General features: G+C 40.6%; 1 protein-coding gene across 5 annotated transcripts; it reads right to left on the bottom strand.

Annotated features, from left to right (window-relative positions):
* Positions 1-1,431: 1,431 nt before the first annotated feature.
* Positions 1,432-13,795, bottom strand: rinl (Ras and Rab interactor-like). Of its 5 annotated transcripts, XM_088300438.1 has the most exons (11): positions 13,637-13,795; positions 13,327-13,492; positions 8,785-8,896; positions 8,244-8,316; positions 7,569-7,657; positions 7,360-7,442; positions 6,968-7,199; positions 5,698-6,357; positions 5,013-5,330; positions 4,779-4,910; positions 1,432-4,231 (listed from the first exon to the last, which is right to left on the bottom strand). In XM_088300438.1, coding segments are annotated over exons 1-11 (2,211 nt in total). In that variant the 5' UTR covers positions 13,639-13,795; the 3' UTR covers positions 1,432-3,887. The 5 variants fall into 5 exon arrangements, with proteins under 5 accessions (XP_088156564.1, XP_088156563.1, XP_088156566.1 ...); XM_088300437.1 differs by having other exon boundaries at positions 13,327-13,795; XM_088300440.1 differs by lacking the exon at positions 13,637-13,795 and having other exon boundaries at positions 8,244-8,269; positions 13,327-13,452.
* Between the last annotated feature and the right edge of the window lie 424 nt (positions 13,796-14,219).

The raw sequence follows: 14,219 nt of genomic DNA, 5'->3' as shown, positions 1-14,219 counted from the left end.
TTTGATTGGCTTGGTCATTAAGAATTCAGCGATAAGACGTTTCCATATGTGTGTACATGGAGCCGTTTGTGTGTTACATTTACATAAGTGCCCCTATACGTATAACTGTTTACATGTGTCCGTGCCCAATTTATGTGCATCCATTATAAGAACGTATCTTGGATACATACATGCTGTTGATTATAAAATTGTAAATTGTGATTTATAGCAAAATTGCAGCGCTATGTGTTCCTGGTATACACATTTGCTTTTCCAAAATCACTTGTCGGTAGTGGGGAGCTGGGTAAGGGGGAAAAAGTTCTCTGGGGTGATATGAGGTTTTTTTTATGTATTTATTTTGCAGTGTTTGGTCTTGATGTCGTATGAACCTAACCAAAGCAGGGCTGTTTAAAGAATAGTAATTTCACTTTTGCATTTTGGGTCCATATTTTTGTTACATGTCTGGCCTCGATTTCCTCATCAACAAGTGCAAAGGGTACAACTTCCAACACACTACTCACCTCCTCACCTGCTATTTATTAATTAATTCTCCCTAAAAATACAAGTACAATACCTTGGCCCTCCCACCACTGTGTATGCTTGCCAACTGACACATGTGGTTGTAAAATATCTGACGCTGCGCAGTAGTACATTTCTAATCTGTCTCGCTTTCGTTTTCCTGGCAGAAAGATAGTTTATGCTTGAGATTTCTTGGTGTCCTCATGGCTCCATGCATCCCTAAACAAGCCATGCGTGTTGTAGTACGGTAATTTGTCAATGGGTGGTGCTGTTGCTTAATGCTGTGACTTTGTGTATCGCGAAGAAGACTCTTTGCCGGTTTTTTGCGCTGCTGTATGTTGCTGATTGTTGCGCACTTCAACAAAGAACGGCTCACGCCACAAATTCAATAATGCGCTCAATCAGTTTCCTTGTTTGCTTCAACGGGTCATTCACTGCTAGGGAATTAATTGGTCCAAATCTGGTCTTTTGTTCTTTATCGACTTCCAAGTCAAGACAGCAACACCATCAGCAGTAACTTTGAAAATTCAAAACACACAACAATCGTGTCACCTGCTGCAGTTGACTTAATTTTGAATCATGCAAACTTTTTCAAGCAGTCTGGAAAACAAAAAGAGTGGTACAATGTAGTACATTTTGAAAATCGAATTGAAAAGTGGTAATCCTTGTGATGCATGTACACATGCTTATGCAATTGCAGGAGTGGACATTTTTTAAAAATCTGTTTTAGATAATTAAACCAAAGCGCTACCTGTTTGCACACTTTTATAATGGCAAATTTGCTCTGGTCACCATTATATGGGAAATAATAATGTTACAGATTTCTCACAATTATCTACAAATATGCAACACAATATATATGTATATATATATATATATATATATATATATATATATATATATATATATATATATAAACAAATCTCGGTCTCAGCATTTTTTCTCTAATGACCACTTGTACTACATTCCTTGGAGGTTCTAACACTGTTGAGCTATTTTTAGAAGAGGGCTGCGGGCTACTGATGTGCTACTTGGGGGTTACCATGTTGGTGACCGCTGCTCCAACTCTCCCTTCTAATAAGCAAGCACAAGCGGTATAAAAATGGATGGCTGGATACATCCATGATTGCCTCCTAGTGGTATGAATGTATCACTGTAATTTTTTTTTTCAGGCAAAAATGTTAATGAACACATTACCTTTTCATTATACTTGATAGCATAAAAGCACTTTACAGAACATTTAAGAGATCACCCGGTTGGGATGAGCCATTTTTCACTAACAAGCTCAATTTAAGTTTTTTTTTTAAGCAGGAAACCTATATTAACATGCATTTTCAATTTCAACAATTTGATATAAAATAAATACAGTAAATAACTAGCGACTCTCAAATTGCCCTTTTCTAGTCAGCAACATAGCCACGCCCCTATCCATCTACTTGTGTCCACGGGAAATGGAAAATATTTGTCCATGTAAAACCATTGAGCATATGTTGCTAATAATTTCCAAAAACTGCACTCAATCAGCACCAAAACGTATGCAAACATACACTTCGGCCCACTTCAACCTCTGAAAATATCACAAAGATTAAAAATCTCAGTTTACATGCAACCTCTCTCATTCCGGATTTGCCCAAAAATATGAAACAATATATTTCAGGTGGTTTTTTTTTCGTGAACTGAATTGTTCATATATGGTTAAATATATTAGCTATCAATCTCTAAGTGCTACTTGATTATTTTATTTTTTTTTTTGCACTCGTGACGTGTGAGGTTTTGGTCAGACACCAGCGATATATTACATGCCTATTCTTGTCCATTACAACCTGTAAAAATGTAAAAATGACCATCACAACTTATTTTGAAGTGAATAAAATAACAAATATTGTGCCGATCGCATTTATATTCTCAAAGATTGAAGTAGACAAGAGTAGAAATGTGCATATCGCTGGCGTTCGGCCAAAACCTTGTAACTCCAATATAGTAGTCACTTTTCAGGCGACCCCAAAAATGGCAAGTTTGTTCAACCATTAGCATTGCATTCTAAAGGATCAAGCCATTTCTAACACTTTAGATTGGTCAATGATGTGTAAACATAACACCCACGCATGTGGACTGACCAATAGTATAGATTTTTGAAAAACTGAATTTCACCAAAATGTGACAAATGAGGTTTTGGCCGGACACATTTTTGACAGGAATAAAACAAAAACAAAAAACATTTTAGGAAATGTTCTCACCGTGAAATTTGGTAACTTCCTAAATTGACCTGAAAAACTTGAAAAATATTCCAAGCCAAATATGAGCTGTGTCTACAAAAATATATTTAAAATTTATTACTAGTGTGTGATATATGGAGGAAAATAGTGGTAATGGTGTGTGTATCTTTTATGGGACATTGGTGAGAGTGTTCAAAAGGGAGTTTGAAACTGTTTGTGTTTCCACCACACTTGCACAGGCACCTGCACAAATGTGCATCTGTTGGTCTTTGAAAGTTCATGGAGGAATCTCGAAAGAGTGAAAGTTTAAAACAGCGTAAAATGATCATATATAGTTAGCATAAGCAATAGAAGTCATACTTTAGTCAGAGGGTGCCCTGACACAGGCGTGAGAGGCTCCAAAGCTGCAAAAACAAGTACTGTACCTGCAACGTAGCAGATAAAATTACTCTTTTCATTTGCACTGAAACATTGCTTAAGGATGAGTCATCCATTAATTAATGTCGCCAAGCTAGTCATAGAGTTTGAAAAGATATGTAGTTCCTAATTTGATATACCTCATGTACGATAGACAATTATAAAATGACGTTAAATTTATCTTCAGTCCAAATTAGAATAACATGCGTGCGTGCTAAATGAACAACATGAATTTAGTTCTGTGTATATATATGTATATATGATTTATGAATTAATGTAGAATGTATGATTGCTTTATGAAGAAAAAAAAGTTGGGATTGCATACTTTTTATTACCAAGTCACCTTTGTGCCGTGACTCAGGTTGCAGCATCGGAGTGACTTTAGGGTTTTCCCACATTTAAATCCATAGCTTTGTCTACTATTTTCTCTTGTGGTCTTCCTGATACACTACCCAGTGGGCATCTGGTGTCAATTTAACAATAATATGATATCTTTGATGTGATGCAGTCTGGCAGACAAAGCTAGTATCGACAGTGTGCATAATTATAATTGCAATATTTTAATGGCTGACTATTCCAGTTATTTTAAGAGGCTACTTTGGAGAGAGGAATCCAAGATGAACAAGCCATGTTGAGATGTGGTGTGATAGTTTCCCGTGTATGTGTAAGAAATTTCACCATTTGAAAAACACGGGCCACATTATCTTACATTTCTAATCGTATGTCCTTTCTTCTTCCAATCCATCCAGTCCTCATTCAGAGTCCTGATGGAAGTCCATGCTGTCCATCCTGCTGCTCAGTGCGTCCAACTTCAGCTTCTGGGTTGCTTTCTGTCTGCTGCTGTGGCTCATCTTTCCCATTTTCTTCGACATCCCCACTTTCTGTCACCGAAGCCTGCACTGACTTCTCAGGACACGTCTGTCTGCGAATAGTCTGTCGGCGCGTACTGTGACGGGATTGGTTGCTGTGCAGGGTGCGTCTGCGATGCCATTGGCTGAGTGAGCGTTGGGCTTCGACACTTAGCTGACGGGCGGCCAAGCGTGGCTGGAAGCTGCTGATGTAGTAGAGAGCGGCGTACAGGGTTGTGATGTAGTAGCCACCTGTTGATGAGGGAGGTAAAAAAAAAATAGTGACAATTCTGAAAGCAATGGGATTTCTAACACACTGCACATGGGCAAAGGTAAAGGAAAACATTTCCTGATTTTTAAAATTTCTTTTAATTGGCACATTTTTGGCATAATATGATCAATATTTAATAAACTATCACAGCCAAGTAATTAGCACGTCTGCCGCACAGTTCTGAGGTCCAGGTTTTCAATTTCATTTGGGTTTTGTACATGCTGGGATACTTGCGAGAATTTAAAAAAAAAAAAAAAAAAAAAAAAAAGGTCTTGAAAAATAAGTTTTAGACCAATTAAGTGAAATTAGATCTTTGTCACAGTTCACTAATTTGCCACGGCACATGGTGGTTGGGAATCACTGAACCATACAGATATCCATACATACAGTATCTGTCGCAAAAAAAAAAAACTTTTGAAATGTATCATCTGCATCCTAAGCCGCCAAAAAAAGCTGAACATTATTAACCATGATTGATTGTACTCCAGTGCTTGTTGTGTGAATGTTAAGTATGCATATATTCCATACCTTCTCCCTGCAGCTGTGTGGGATCCAGTAGCTCCATCATGTAGTCGGTGTCTATTTGTAAATTGACCAGTTCACTGCGCAAAAGCACCCATGTCAAACAAGGCAGGAAATCATCAGCTCCAAACACCACATCTGCAAGAAAGCAGACAGGGATTGTTGACCTCACTGACAACAATTTCCTGTCTTAACTATGGCTTTGATAAAAAAAAAAAAGAAAAAAAAAGACCAGGCTACCTGAACTGGCATTGGTACTCATGCTGTGGTAGATGCTCTTGCAGATTTTGAGCAGGATATGGACCTTCTTGTTTGGGGAGTAGGCTTTGTGCATACTCAACCACCTTTGCTGGATGCGCTCAAGGGTGACTGAGTCAGGAACTCCAACTCCAGCCGCTCCTCCTAGCGCCTCCACGCTGCTGTCCTCCAGAACACGCTGTTTGTTCTCCAGTCGTTGTAGACTACAGTCATTGGTGCGCCAGATGTGAATGCAAGAGTAGATGTGAGCTGACACAGGCTTAAGGCACACCTTATGCACTGACATCTCGACCAGGGAGTCTAATGAAACGACACAATTAAATGAAATGATACAAATATTACATGACAGAAACAGACAAAAAGGCAATAATAATGTCTAACGTTGGAGGTCTCTTGTATGAACAATGTAGTATAAATTGTGGCTTTTCATGATTCTGAGGGCGACAATTTTGTATGTGTTGTGTTGTGTTAAGTGCCCAGCCCGGTGTAACTGTAATGCAATTCCACTTCATTGCAAACTACAATTAATGAACAGATTGCGTTTGAAATAAATAAATAAATAAATAGATAAACAAACCACCTTTGCTTTTTTTGTATACATTATTGAAATGTGCAAGGGTTTATGCTGCCATAGTGATGAGTGCAGCGAGTCAAAAGTCACACTCACCTATCTCTGAGTCACTAAGGTCGGTCATACCGTCCAGCAGTGACTGGATATCAGGGTAGTCCAAGAGAGTCTCCCTTAGCGAAGTAAGCGATGACCTCACTTCCTGTAGGAACTCGGACCCCGTTAAACCCCCGGGATCAGTTGCTCTCGGCAGCGTCACCTCCACAAATTCTCTCACAGCATCTGCAAACAAGCCACGTTTCTTCTCGCTCAGATCCAGCACGCGGTTGGTCAGCCTCTTCTTCTGACACACCAGGCTGCCGAGAGCCTGGCCCACTGCTGAGAGGCGATGTATGACTTTGTCGGCAAGCCGATGCGCCGACGGGTGGTGCGCCACGGGGCTTGGCGGCTGATCTTCCTGCTCTTCTTCAATGCTGCTGATGGACAGCGAGTCGAGCTCAGGCGATAGCGGCTGAAGCAAGGAGGACGGCCTGTGGACTGGAGGCAGCCACAATCCATCCTCAATCCAGGACACCCTGTGAGGGGTCTGAGGTCCAGGGCTGCCACGTTTCGGCAGCTCATTGGAAGGAGGTAAGCTCCCTGTGCTGGCTCTCTTGGTAAGGCTGGATGTGGAACTTTGGCTGGGACGCCTGAGGACTACCCCCGATTGGGCAAAAGACATTGATGGCTGGGATTCTTCTGATTTGGCTCTGATTAGTCCTGGAAAAAAAACAGAAGGTACACTATTCATAAAAAACATGGGGATAATAAAAATAAAAAATACACTATAACCTTCTTCAAACACATGTCCAAGTCCAACTGCTCAATGTTTCAGTACTTTTTGCACAACTTGTTGTCTAACAAGGAGTTCAAAAGCAGAGGAGCTGTTATTTATTAATTTATGACTATTATATTATTATTATTATATATTATATAACTGTGTGCGCTTTCCACACAGCTGACCTGGCATCCAGAAATCACGCAATAAAATTTGTGACAACCTCTCAAATTGCAAAATTGCTGGTTTGACTTTGACCCCCATTGTGAGGCACTGCCATTGATGCAGACCAGCGAGACAGGAAAAAAAAAATTTCTGCAAATGTTCACATTGGGTTCACAAGTGAGCTGGAGCCTACCCTAGCTACCTTTGGGCCAGAGGTGGGGGGACATCCTGGACTGGTTGCCAGTGTGCCTTTTGGCTCATAAATAAGATGTTTGGTCATCATGTTAAGATGAACATCCAGTTGAATAAATCACACAAAAATGACAAACTATCCTCAAACTCACAAGGGAATATTAATATGACTTTTTGATGGAAAAAAAAATCAACCTGAACACTCAGAAGTGGCAAATAAAGGCTCCTGGTCCAAGGAAATGGCTCGTTTGCTCAACACGCTCGCTCCAGCCCATGACCGAGTGGAACTGAGACGCCGCTCTCGTCTATAATTTGACGTCTCTGTGGCGCACTGCAGACCAGTCGCCTGATGTGAAAGCCAGTCATCACCGTGTTCATGAAGATAGAGCGGATTGATGACACATAGTGCACCATTGGTGGAGGTTAACTAGAGAAACGCACAAACCAACGGAAGGATTATGGACAAACTGTGAAAACAACATTAAATTCACATACGTGGAGCGGCATGACATATACACTTTTTGAAATGTAAAATACACTAATAGTTTTAATCATTTACACTAAAACACAATGACACATTATTGTACCTGGATGGAGCACATCACAGTGTTTGGCTCCATGTGTGTCATTTCATCAGACATCGGGTCAGGTGGTGTGCTGAGCCAGGTTTCTGCATTACAGAAGGACTATTATACATTGGAAAATATATGATTGCTTTCTAATCGACCTCAAGTTTGTTGATGACAATACAATGCGGTCAGAATATAAAATGAGACCACGACTCCGGAAGACTCACGAGGATCCATCTGAGAAAGACGACGTTTGGCGCTCTCATTCACATTGTCCATCCAATGAGGAAGCTTTAGACGGAGAGCCAACACATCTCTAACATACAAGATAAAAAGCAGTTGAAATAGATTTCGTCAATATGTTTTGAAAGCTTGAACAGGTCACAGGCTGTATGATGTAACAGTTGTGTGCCGTAAATTCTTACCTAACCATGAAATCAAGTATAAAACTCTGGGCAGAACTTTTGTTACATATATCTAATATAATGAGATTTTACACAGGTGGCTTCTGCATATTTAAATGTAATGATACTCTGAATGACAGTTTGTATTCACTTAATATTTTTTCCTCTGTGTGTGAAATTGCACTCCATCATACTAAGAGGCATTTCGATGTACTTAGCTACATTTCATCAGAAGGTGCAGTTCCTCACCACTGTAAACTGCTACTAAAGCATTTTTTTTGTGAAATGAATACCGCTTTCAAAGCATCAGTCAAAACTGAACAATCTTATCTTCAATTACAATTTGTAGTACCTAGTTGATTTTTTGGATTTCACGAATTTGTTTCCGTTTATGCACTGTAACTGGTGAGGTGAAGAGCCGTCCTGGTTTTGACCTTCTCCATTTGTATTGAGTAAGGTGGTGGACGTTTAGTTACAAGGGAAATTCAAACCACTCACCGAGTCAAAGTGTAGAAGAAGACCAGCTGAGCCAAATCAGAAAAAGAAAGACATGACTCCGACAGTTGAAAAACTGACAGAAAAAGAGGAGGCGATGTGAAAGCATACACTGTTTTTTTTTATATTCTTGCTAAACAATGTAGTGTGCCAGTAAGCATAAAGGTGTCAAGTGGGCAAGGTTCTAAAGATAGGTCTTACCCACATATTTTCACACAATGATTTTGAGTCTGTTGTGACAAAAATCTTCAAGTTAAAACAAAGAACATTTTGGGGACATTTGCCCACTATGCATTGTATATCTTAAATATAAAATAACCTCATTTAGATCAGGTAACTAGGTTTGATGTGTTCTGTTTGAACTAACGATACATTTCCACTGTGTTGTATTTTTTTTTTGGGCATAATTAAGTGGAGTTGCAATTTCCGGTACATAGAGCTAAACTTCTAAAACATTGCTGAATCGCAACAATAACACATTGTTTCAATCCGATATGTGTACTCCTAATAATCAGATCTGATCAGCGTCATAGTTTGCCCATACCTGTGGTTGCGCATGAGATTTTATACTCAAGAAGAGCTTCATCGTCTCCTCCCGCAGACACACAAAGGAAACTGGGCAGCGATGTCACACGATCACTCACAACCACAAAACTCTAGAGGGAGACAGTGACTCATTTCAGGCTCTAAAATGTGGCTGAAAGCACATTTCGGACAAACGTGACAAACATCACTCAGGCAATGAGAAAACGGAAGGCGAGCAGAACAGCGAGTGGGGTTAATTTGCTCTTGAAAGTGAGCCATGATGTTGTTGCTGGAACTTGAGCAGGGAAAATATCCCACTCGCACTTCCTAAAGAGGCATCCGCAGTTGCACTAAGCGCCTCAAATTTGAGACTTTTTCAGTGAAAAAAAAAAAAAACAACCAGCAATATTGTCCCACCATACACCATACATTTAGTTTTAAATTACGAATGAGAAACAATAGTAAAAAAAAACAAGAGCAAACCTATGTACAGAGCGCTCACTTTACTGTCTTACATCATTGCAACTTTGCTGAATGTGTAGTTATTTGCACGCAGACAGAGGAAGTGGCTTTGTGCTCAGCATGAACAGAAACAGAGACAATTTCTTTGCAAGCAACCAAGCCCAGAATGTATCCAGAGACACAGCATAGTGATTATGTGACCAAGTCACAATTGATTGAGCTGGCAAACAGCATTCCCTTATTTACGCCAACATTAATCTTAAACATCTTTACTGTTACCTGCAATGACTTTACATACAGTATATGGACATCTCATGGTATTTTTCATATTGAGACAAATTGATTGCGGATAACATAAATGCAAAATGTACCTTATGTCCTCATCTTGTTTCGCCATGCATTGCACTGATGTCAGCCTGTCTACATTCAACACTACTTCTGCTATCAACCAAGAAAGTAGTGCATGCCTACCAAAAAAAGGAACTACTTATTTAGCGCGAAAAGAGGCTTGTGCATTTTTAATATGGGCTGGGCAAGGTCACATGTACAGTTTAAGAAACAGAATTGAAGTGCATATTGTTTGTAGAACTTCCAAGTTTTCTTTCTGATAAAAAAGGACAAATAATGTACAAATAATGACGGAATATAATCAGCTTTTTGAATGAAGGGGGGGGGGCACACAAGAACTGTAGATTCTCAGTTTACAATGTTAAAACAGTCTATTATTTTTGCAACATTTTTTGAATCAGAGATAAAAGAAAACTTTTCTCAATGATTTTTTTGCGCACATTCCGAATCTGCCCTGCTTTTTTTCCAGACCAAATCAGTTTTTTAGGTTATTCTGGAGATCAACATCTCCATAACATCTACAGTGACTCACTAACAGGAGTTCCCGGGCCAATGCAAAATCCTTGCAAATCCACTCCCCCCTACTGAGGAGTTCAACACCAGGGAGTCACAGTTGAAGCAAGTCCAGGAGGTTGTGCTAGTTCTGCTCCTGGACCAGGTGGAGTCTTTTACAAGGTTTACAAGAACTGGCCATTGCTACTGAAGGGACTCCCGGAAGATCCTGAACAGTTCAGGCTAATCTCAATACAGAGCGTGAAGATAAAAATCTTCTCCAGTATAGTAGCAAGCGCCGAACCACCTTCCTTGTCAGTAACAACTATATAGATATGTAATATGCAAGAGGGCGGGATGGCTGGAGTTCCAGGGTGCCTAAAACACAGGTGACCAACTCATCGTGAACACAAAGGAGACTTTACAGTCCTGTGGTTAGACGTAGTCAATGTGCATGGCTGCATTTCTTGCAAGCTGGTTTCGACCATATAACCAAACAACAATTGCAACACCATGTTGCAGATTTGATCTTGGATTATTACAACAAATTCAGGATAAGAGTGTCAGCAGGACATGTGACATTGGAATGGCACAAACTGGAAGTGGCAATAATGCAGGCTGCACCATCTCAATAATCTTGTTTGCCAAAGGCAATGAATATGCTTGTCAAGTCAGCAGAGCCTGAGTGTCGAGGGACCTGCAGCAGAGAAGGCATCCGTCAGCCGCCAATCGGGGCCTTTATGGATAATGTGACGGTCACCAGGCTGCAGGTGGAACTACTAAAGGCTGGAAAAACTCATCTGGTGGGCATGAATGCAATTCAAGCTGTCCAAGTTGCATTCGCTAGTGCTGAAAAAGGGCAAGATCACAGACAGGTTCCATTTCAACATTGAAGGCATGAGGATACCAGCACTGTCAGCAGCCCGTGAAGAATTTGGGCAAGGTCTTTGTTAACAGCCACAAAGACTCTGCATCAGTTCTGTCAACCTGCCAAAATCTGGACAGCTGGTTGAGGCCAACAGACCGTTCTGGCCTCCCTGGCAAGTTTAAATGTGGATTTACCAACAATGTGTATTGCCAAGAATACTCTGGCTGCTACTTGTGTTTGAAGTCCATCGTGGAGACCTTGGAGAGGAAGGTCAGCAGCTGTCTCAGGAGGCCGTTTGAGTTGCCCAGGAGAATCAGCAATATGGCCCTCTATGGGAACGCTATAATGCTTCGTTTGGCCCTGAAGTCTTTGGAAGGGGAGTGGAAGTACAGACAGGAAGGAAGCGGAGTGCCAAAACTGCTGTGCAGGACGCAGAAGCTTAATTAGGCCACAAGGCGCAGGAGGGAGTGGACACCCCGACTTGCCAACTGAGTCCAACACATTTTAAGCTCCTGCCCCACAGCGACTGGACAAGGATGTTAAACCAGGTGCCACAACCAGGAGCAAAAGTAGTTTGCCGACACCATCAGCAAGAAGATCAACAATCCAAGCCAAGGGGTTAACGCCTAAATTAACACAATTAACATTCAATACAGTCATGTTTGTTAGAGCAGGACAGCATCCACAAACAGCCGTGAAGGAACCAACAGGGAACCTGGCATCAATGAAGGACTGGCAACTCTCTGTTGATCTGGAGGAACAACTGAAATTCCCCCAGGACATTGTCAGCACAACTCTGAGGCCTGAAATTCTCCTATTCTCAAACAGCACCAAGAATATCATCATCATGGACCTGACTGTTCCAGCTCTGTTCCTCGTGAATCAGTTGGGAGCAGCTTACGAATGGAAGATGACCAAAGATGAAGATTTGACTAGATGCACACCGAAGGTCGATGCAACAGCTGCAAGGAGCAGGGCCATCAAGGACATCACAGATGCAGCTGAGAAAGCCTCGAGATGGCTCTGGATCCGAAGAGAGCCAACCATGGGGACAAGCGAGTACTACCTAAACACTAGTCAATCGCAGTTGGGTCACCTGGGGCAGGGTGCCCGAAACACCCGAGGACCGCAAGCTTCATCACTGATGATGTGTTCAGGTGCATCAGAAGATGTGCTTAGGAATTAAGAGTTAGTTTAAGTATAGGTGGATTTTTTTTTCGGAAACGTCATAAATTACAATGCGTGGTAAATTCTGTATTGTTGATACTTTTGTAGCTCCAATTTCCATCCATCCACCTATTATCCAAGCCGCTTATTAACACAAGGGTCGCGGGCGTGCTGGAGCCTATCCCAGCTGTCATCGGGCACAAGGCAGGGTACACCCTGAACTGGTTGCCAGCCAATATAGCTCTAACTTAAAAACAAAAAATGAAAATATTTCAAAAACCTTGTCTGCTAGAAAAAAAACGATAGACATTTTTTTTTAATTAGTGTAGAAAATTTTTAAGGGACATATAAAGCCATCTTTGATTAAAATTTACTGTTGACCAGTGTAATACTCTATTTTTTTGATCATGTAAGTGCTTTTCAATTATTTTCTGTTACGCCCCACCTAGCAAGAAGAAAACAATTTCCGCCCCCCTACCACTACCCACTTTCTGCCGCAACTATAAATAATAGCATTTTTGTTGCAAACCAAACCTATACTGTCGAGCAGGCGTGGGCAAACTACGGCCCGGGGGCCACATGCGGCCTGTTAAACGTTTTAATCTGGCCCGCCAAACTTGAAAAAATTTTAATGAATAAACCTTGTTAATGTTTTATTTTCTAAATACTCTGGTGTATCAAACAAATATATTTTGTTGTAATGCTTATGCTCCTTTTCATTTAAAATTAAATGTATTTTTTTTTCTCCGATGAGGTGAGGTTACCAAAACACTCCATCCATCTGCTCCTGGTCCAGCCCCTCTGTCAATTTTTAGAACCCATTGTGGCCCACCAATCAAAAAGTTTACTCACCCGACGTAAAGTTTATACTCGCTGTGCTCAATGGACACTTCATTGTAGTACAGCGGAAAAAAAAGCACGTTCCCCGGGTTGACTATTCGAGAAGCACTGATCTAATGCAATATTTTTGCACCAGTGTAAAACATGAGGTGTTTGTAATTTTGTTTTGCCCCTTATAAAGTAATAAAATATTAAAAACTTGCTATAATACAATGTACTTTTACACCATTGCAAACAACAACAATTTTAAACGTCAAGAATGTAATGCGATCAAACTGCAAACTACTTTGTCTTGTATTTGTCAAACAGGACATTAACTTTTCACATATTTCACTGAATTGTCTATTACAAAGGGTACCAAAGGAAGATGATTTGTGATCTCACCCCAGCGGGTGTTCCAGAAAGAGCTGAATGGGCCTGCGCGCTGTCCCAGGGTGCAGCTGGGCACCAGGCTTTCTGACAGCCTCGAAGGAGATCCAGCAGAGATGTTTTCCTGCTGCTTCTCCTCCATGAGGCGGATTTTGACCTATTAAGTGGACTGTGACCCTCCCTGGACATAAATGCATTACATGCATAGAACTGTATGTACCCGTGTTACTCAGGCACATGCACATGAATGACAAAAAAATGTATCCGAAACAGGTTTGATGATTTATTTAGTTCTGATTAAAGGGAGACGAAAATTTCTACTTACATGTTTTGGACAACTTCAGTTCATGTCGATACACTTGCTCTTCATTGCAATTTGTAAAAGTTGCCACATGATGCAATCCATTCTTGTATGTGTTTGTATGGCGCAATTTATTTCAGCAGAGAGTAAAATGGATCATCCAAGAACTCCACTGATGCACGTTTTGCCCCTTGCACATCCTGCTACTGCCTATTATTGCACTTACGGCGCAACATGTGAAACAGTTCAATTGTGGTCTGCCTACATGTGGTTAGACCTTCATTGAAAGTCTGCGCAGAACAGGAAAAAGGTTTGTATTGCAAGTTAGTCATACAAGAACTGCGTGACATTACGTGGTCTTTCTTTACAGACAGCAATGTCGTCTTTTGGTTCAAATTTACCATTATCAACAAAAAAAAAATGATCAAAGTAAAGTCAAGCAATAGTCTGTGTAATCTTAGATTATTTCCTCTTTATTTAGAAAATGTTTAGCGTTCTTAATACATCCAACAAGTGCAAAAACTGATATATATGAAACGACAAATACATGACATGCGTAAAGGTTTGGGACACCTAAATATACCCACGAGAAAGCAATATTGAAGCA

Source organism: Idiotropiscis lumnitzeri, chromosome 7 (genome assembly GCF_059441095.1).
Source record: "Idiotropiscis lumnitzeri isolate Australia: NSW breed Sydney's pygmy pipehorse chromosome 7, RoL_Ilum_1.0, whole genome shotgun sequence".
Taxonomy (NCBI): domain Eukaryota; kingdom Metazoa; phylum Chordata; class Actinopteri; order Syngnathiformes; family Syngnathidae; genus Idiotropiscis; species Idiotropiscis lumnitzeri.
This window is presented reverse-complemented; position numbering and strand designations above follow the sequence as displayed.

Excerpts from the sequence above, each read along its gene's own strand:
- rinl (XM_088300437.1), bottom strand. The coding sequence starts at position 13,500 with ATGTCCAGGGAGGGTCACAGTCCACTTAATAGGTCAAAATCCGCCTCA. Across the intron at positions 5,331-5,697 it reads CCTTAGTGACTCAGAGATAG|ACTCCCTGGTCGAGATGTCA; the intron begins GTGAGTGTGACT and ends TCGTTTCATTAG. Across the intron at positions 4,911-5,012 it reads GAGTACCAATGCCAGTTCAG|ATGTGGTGTTTGGAGCTGAT; the intron begins GTAGCCTGGTCT and ends GCTTTCTTGCAG.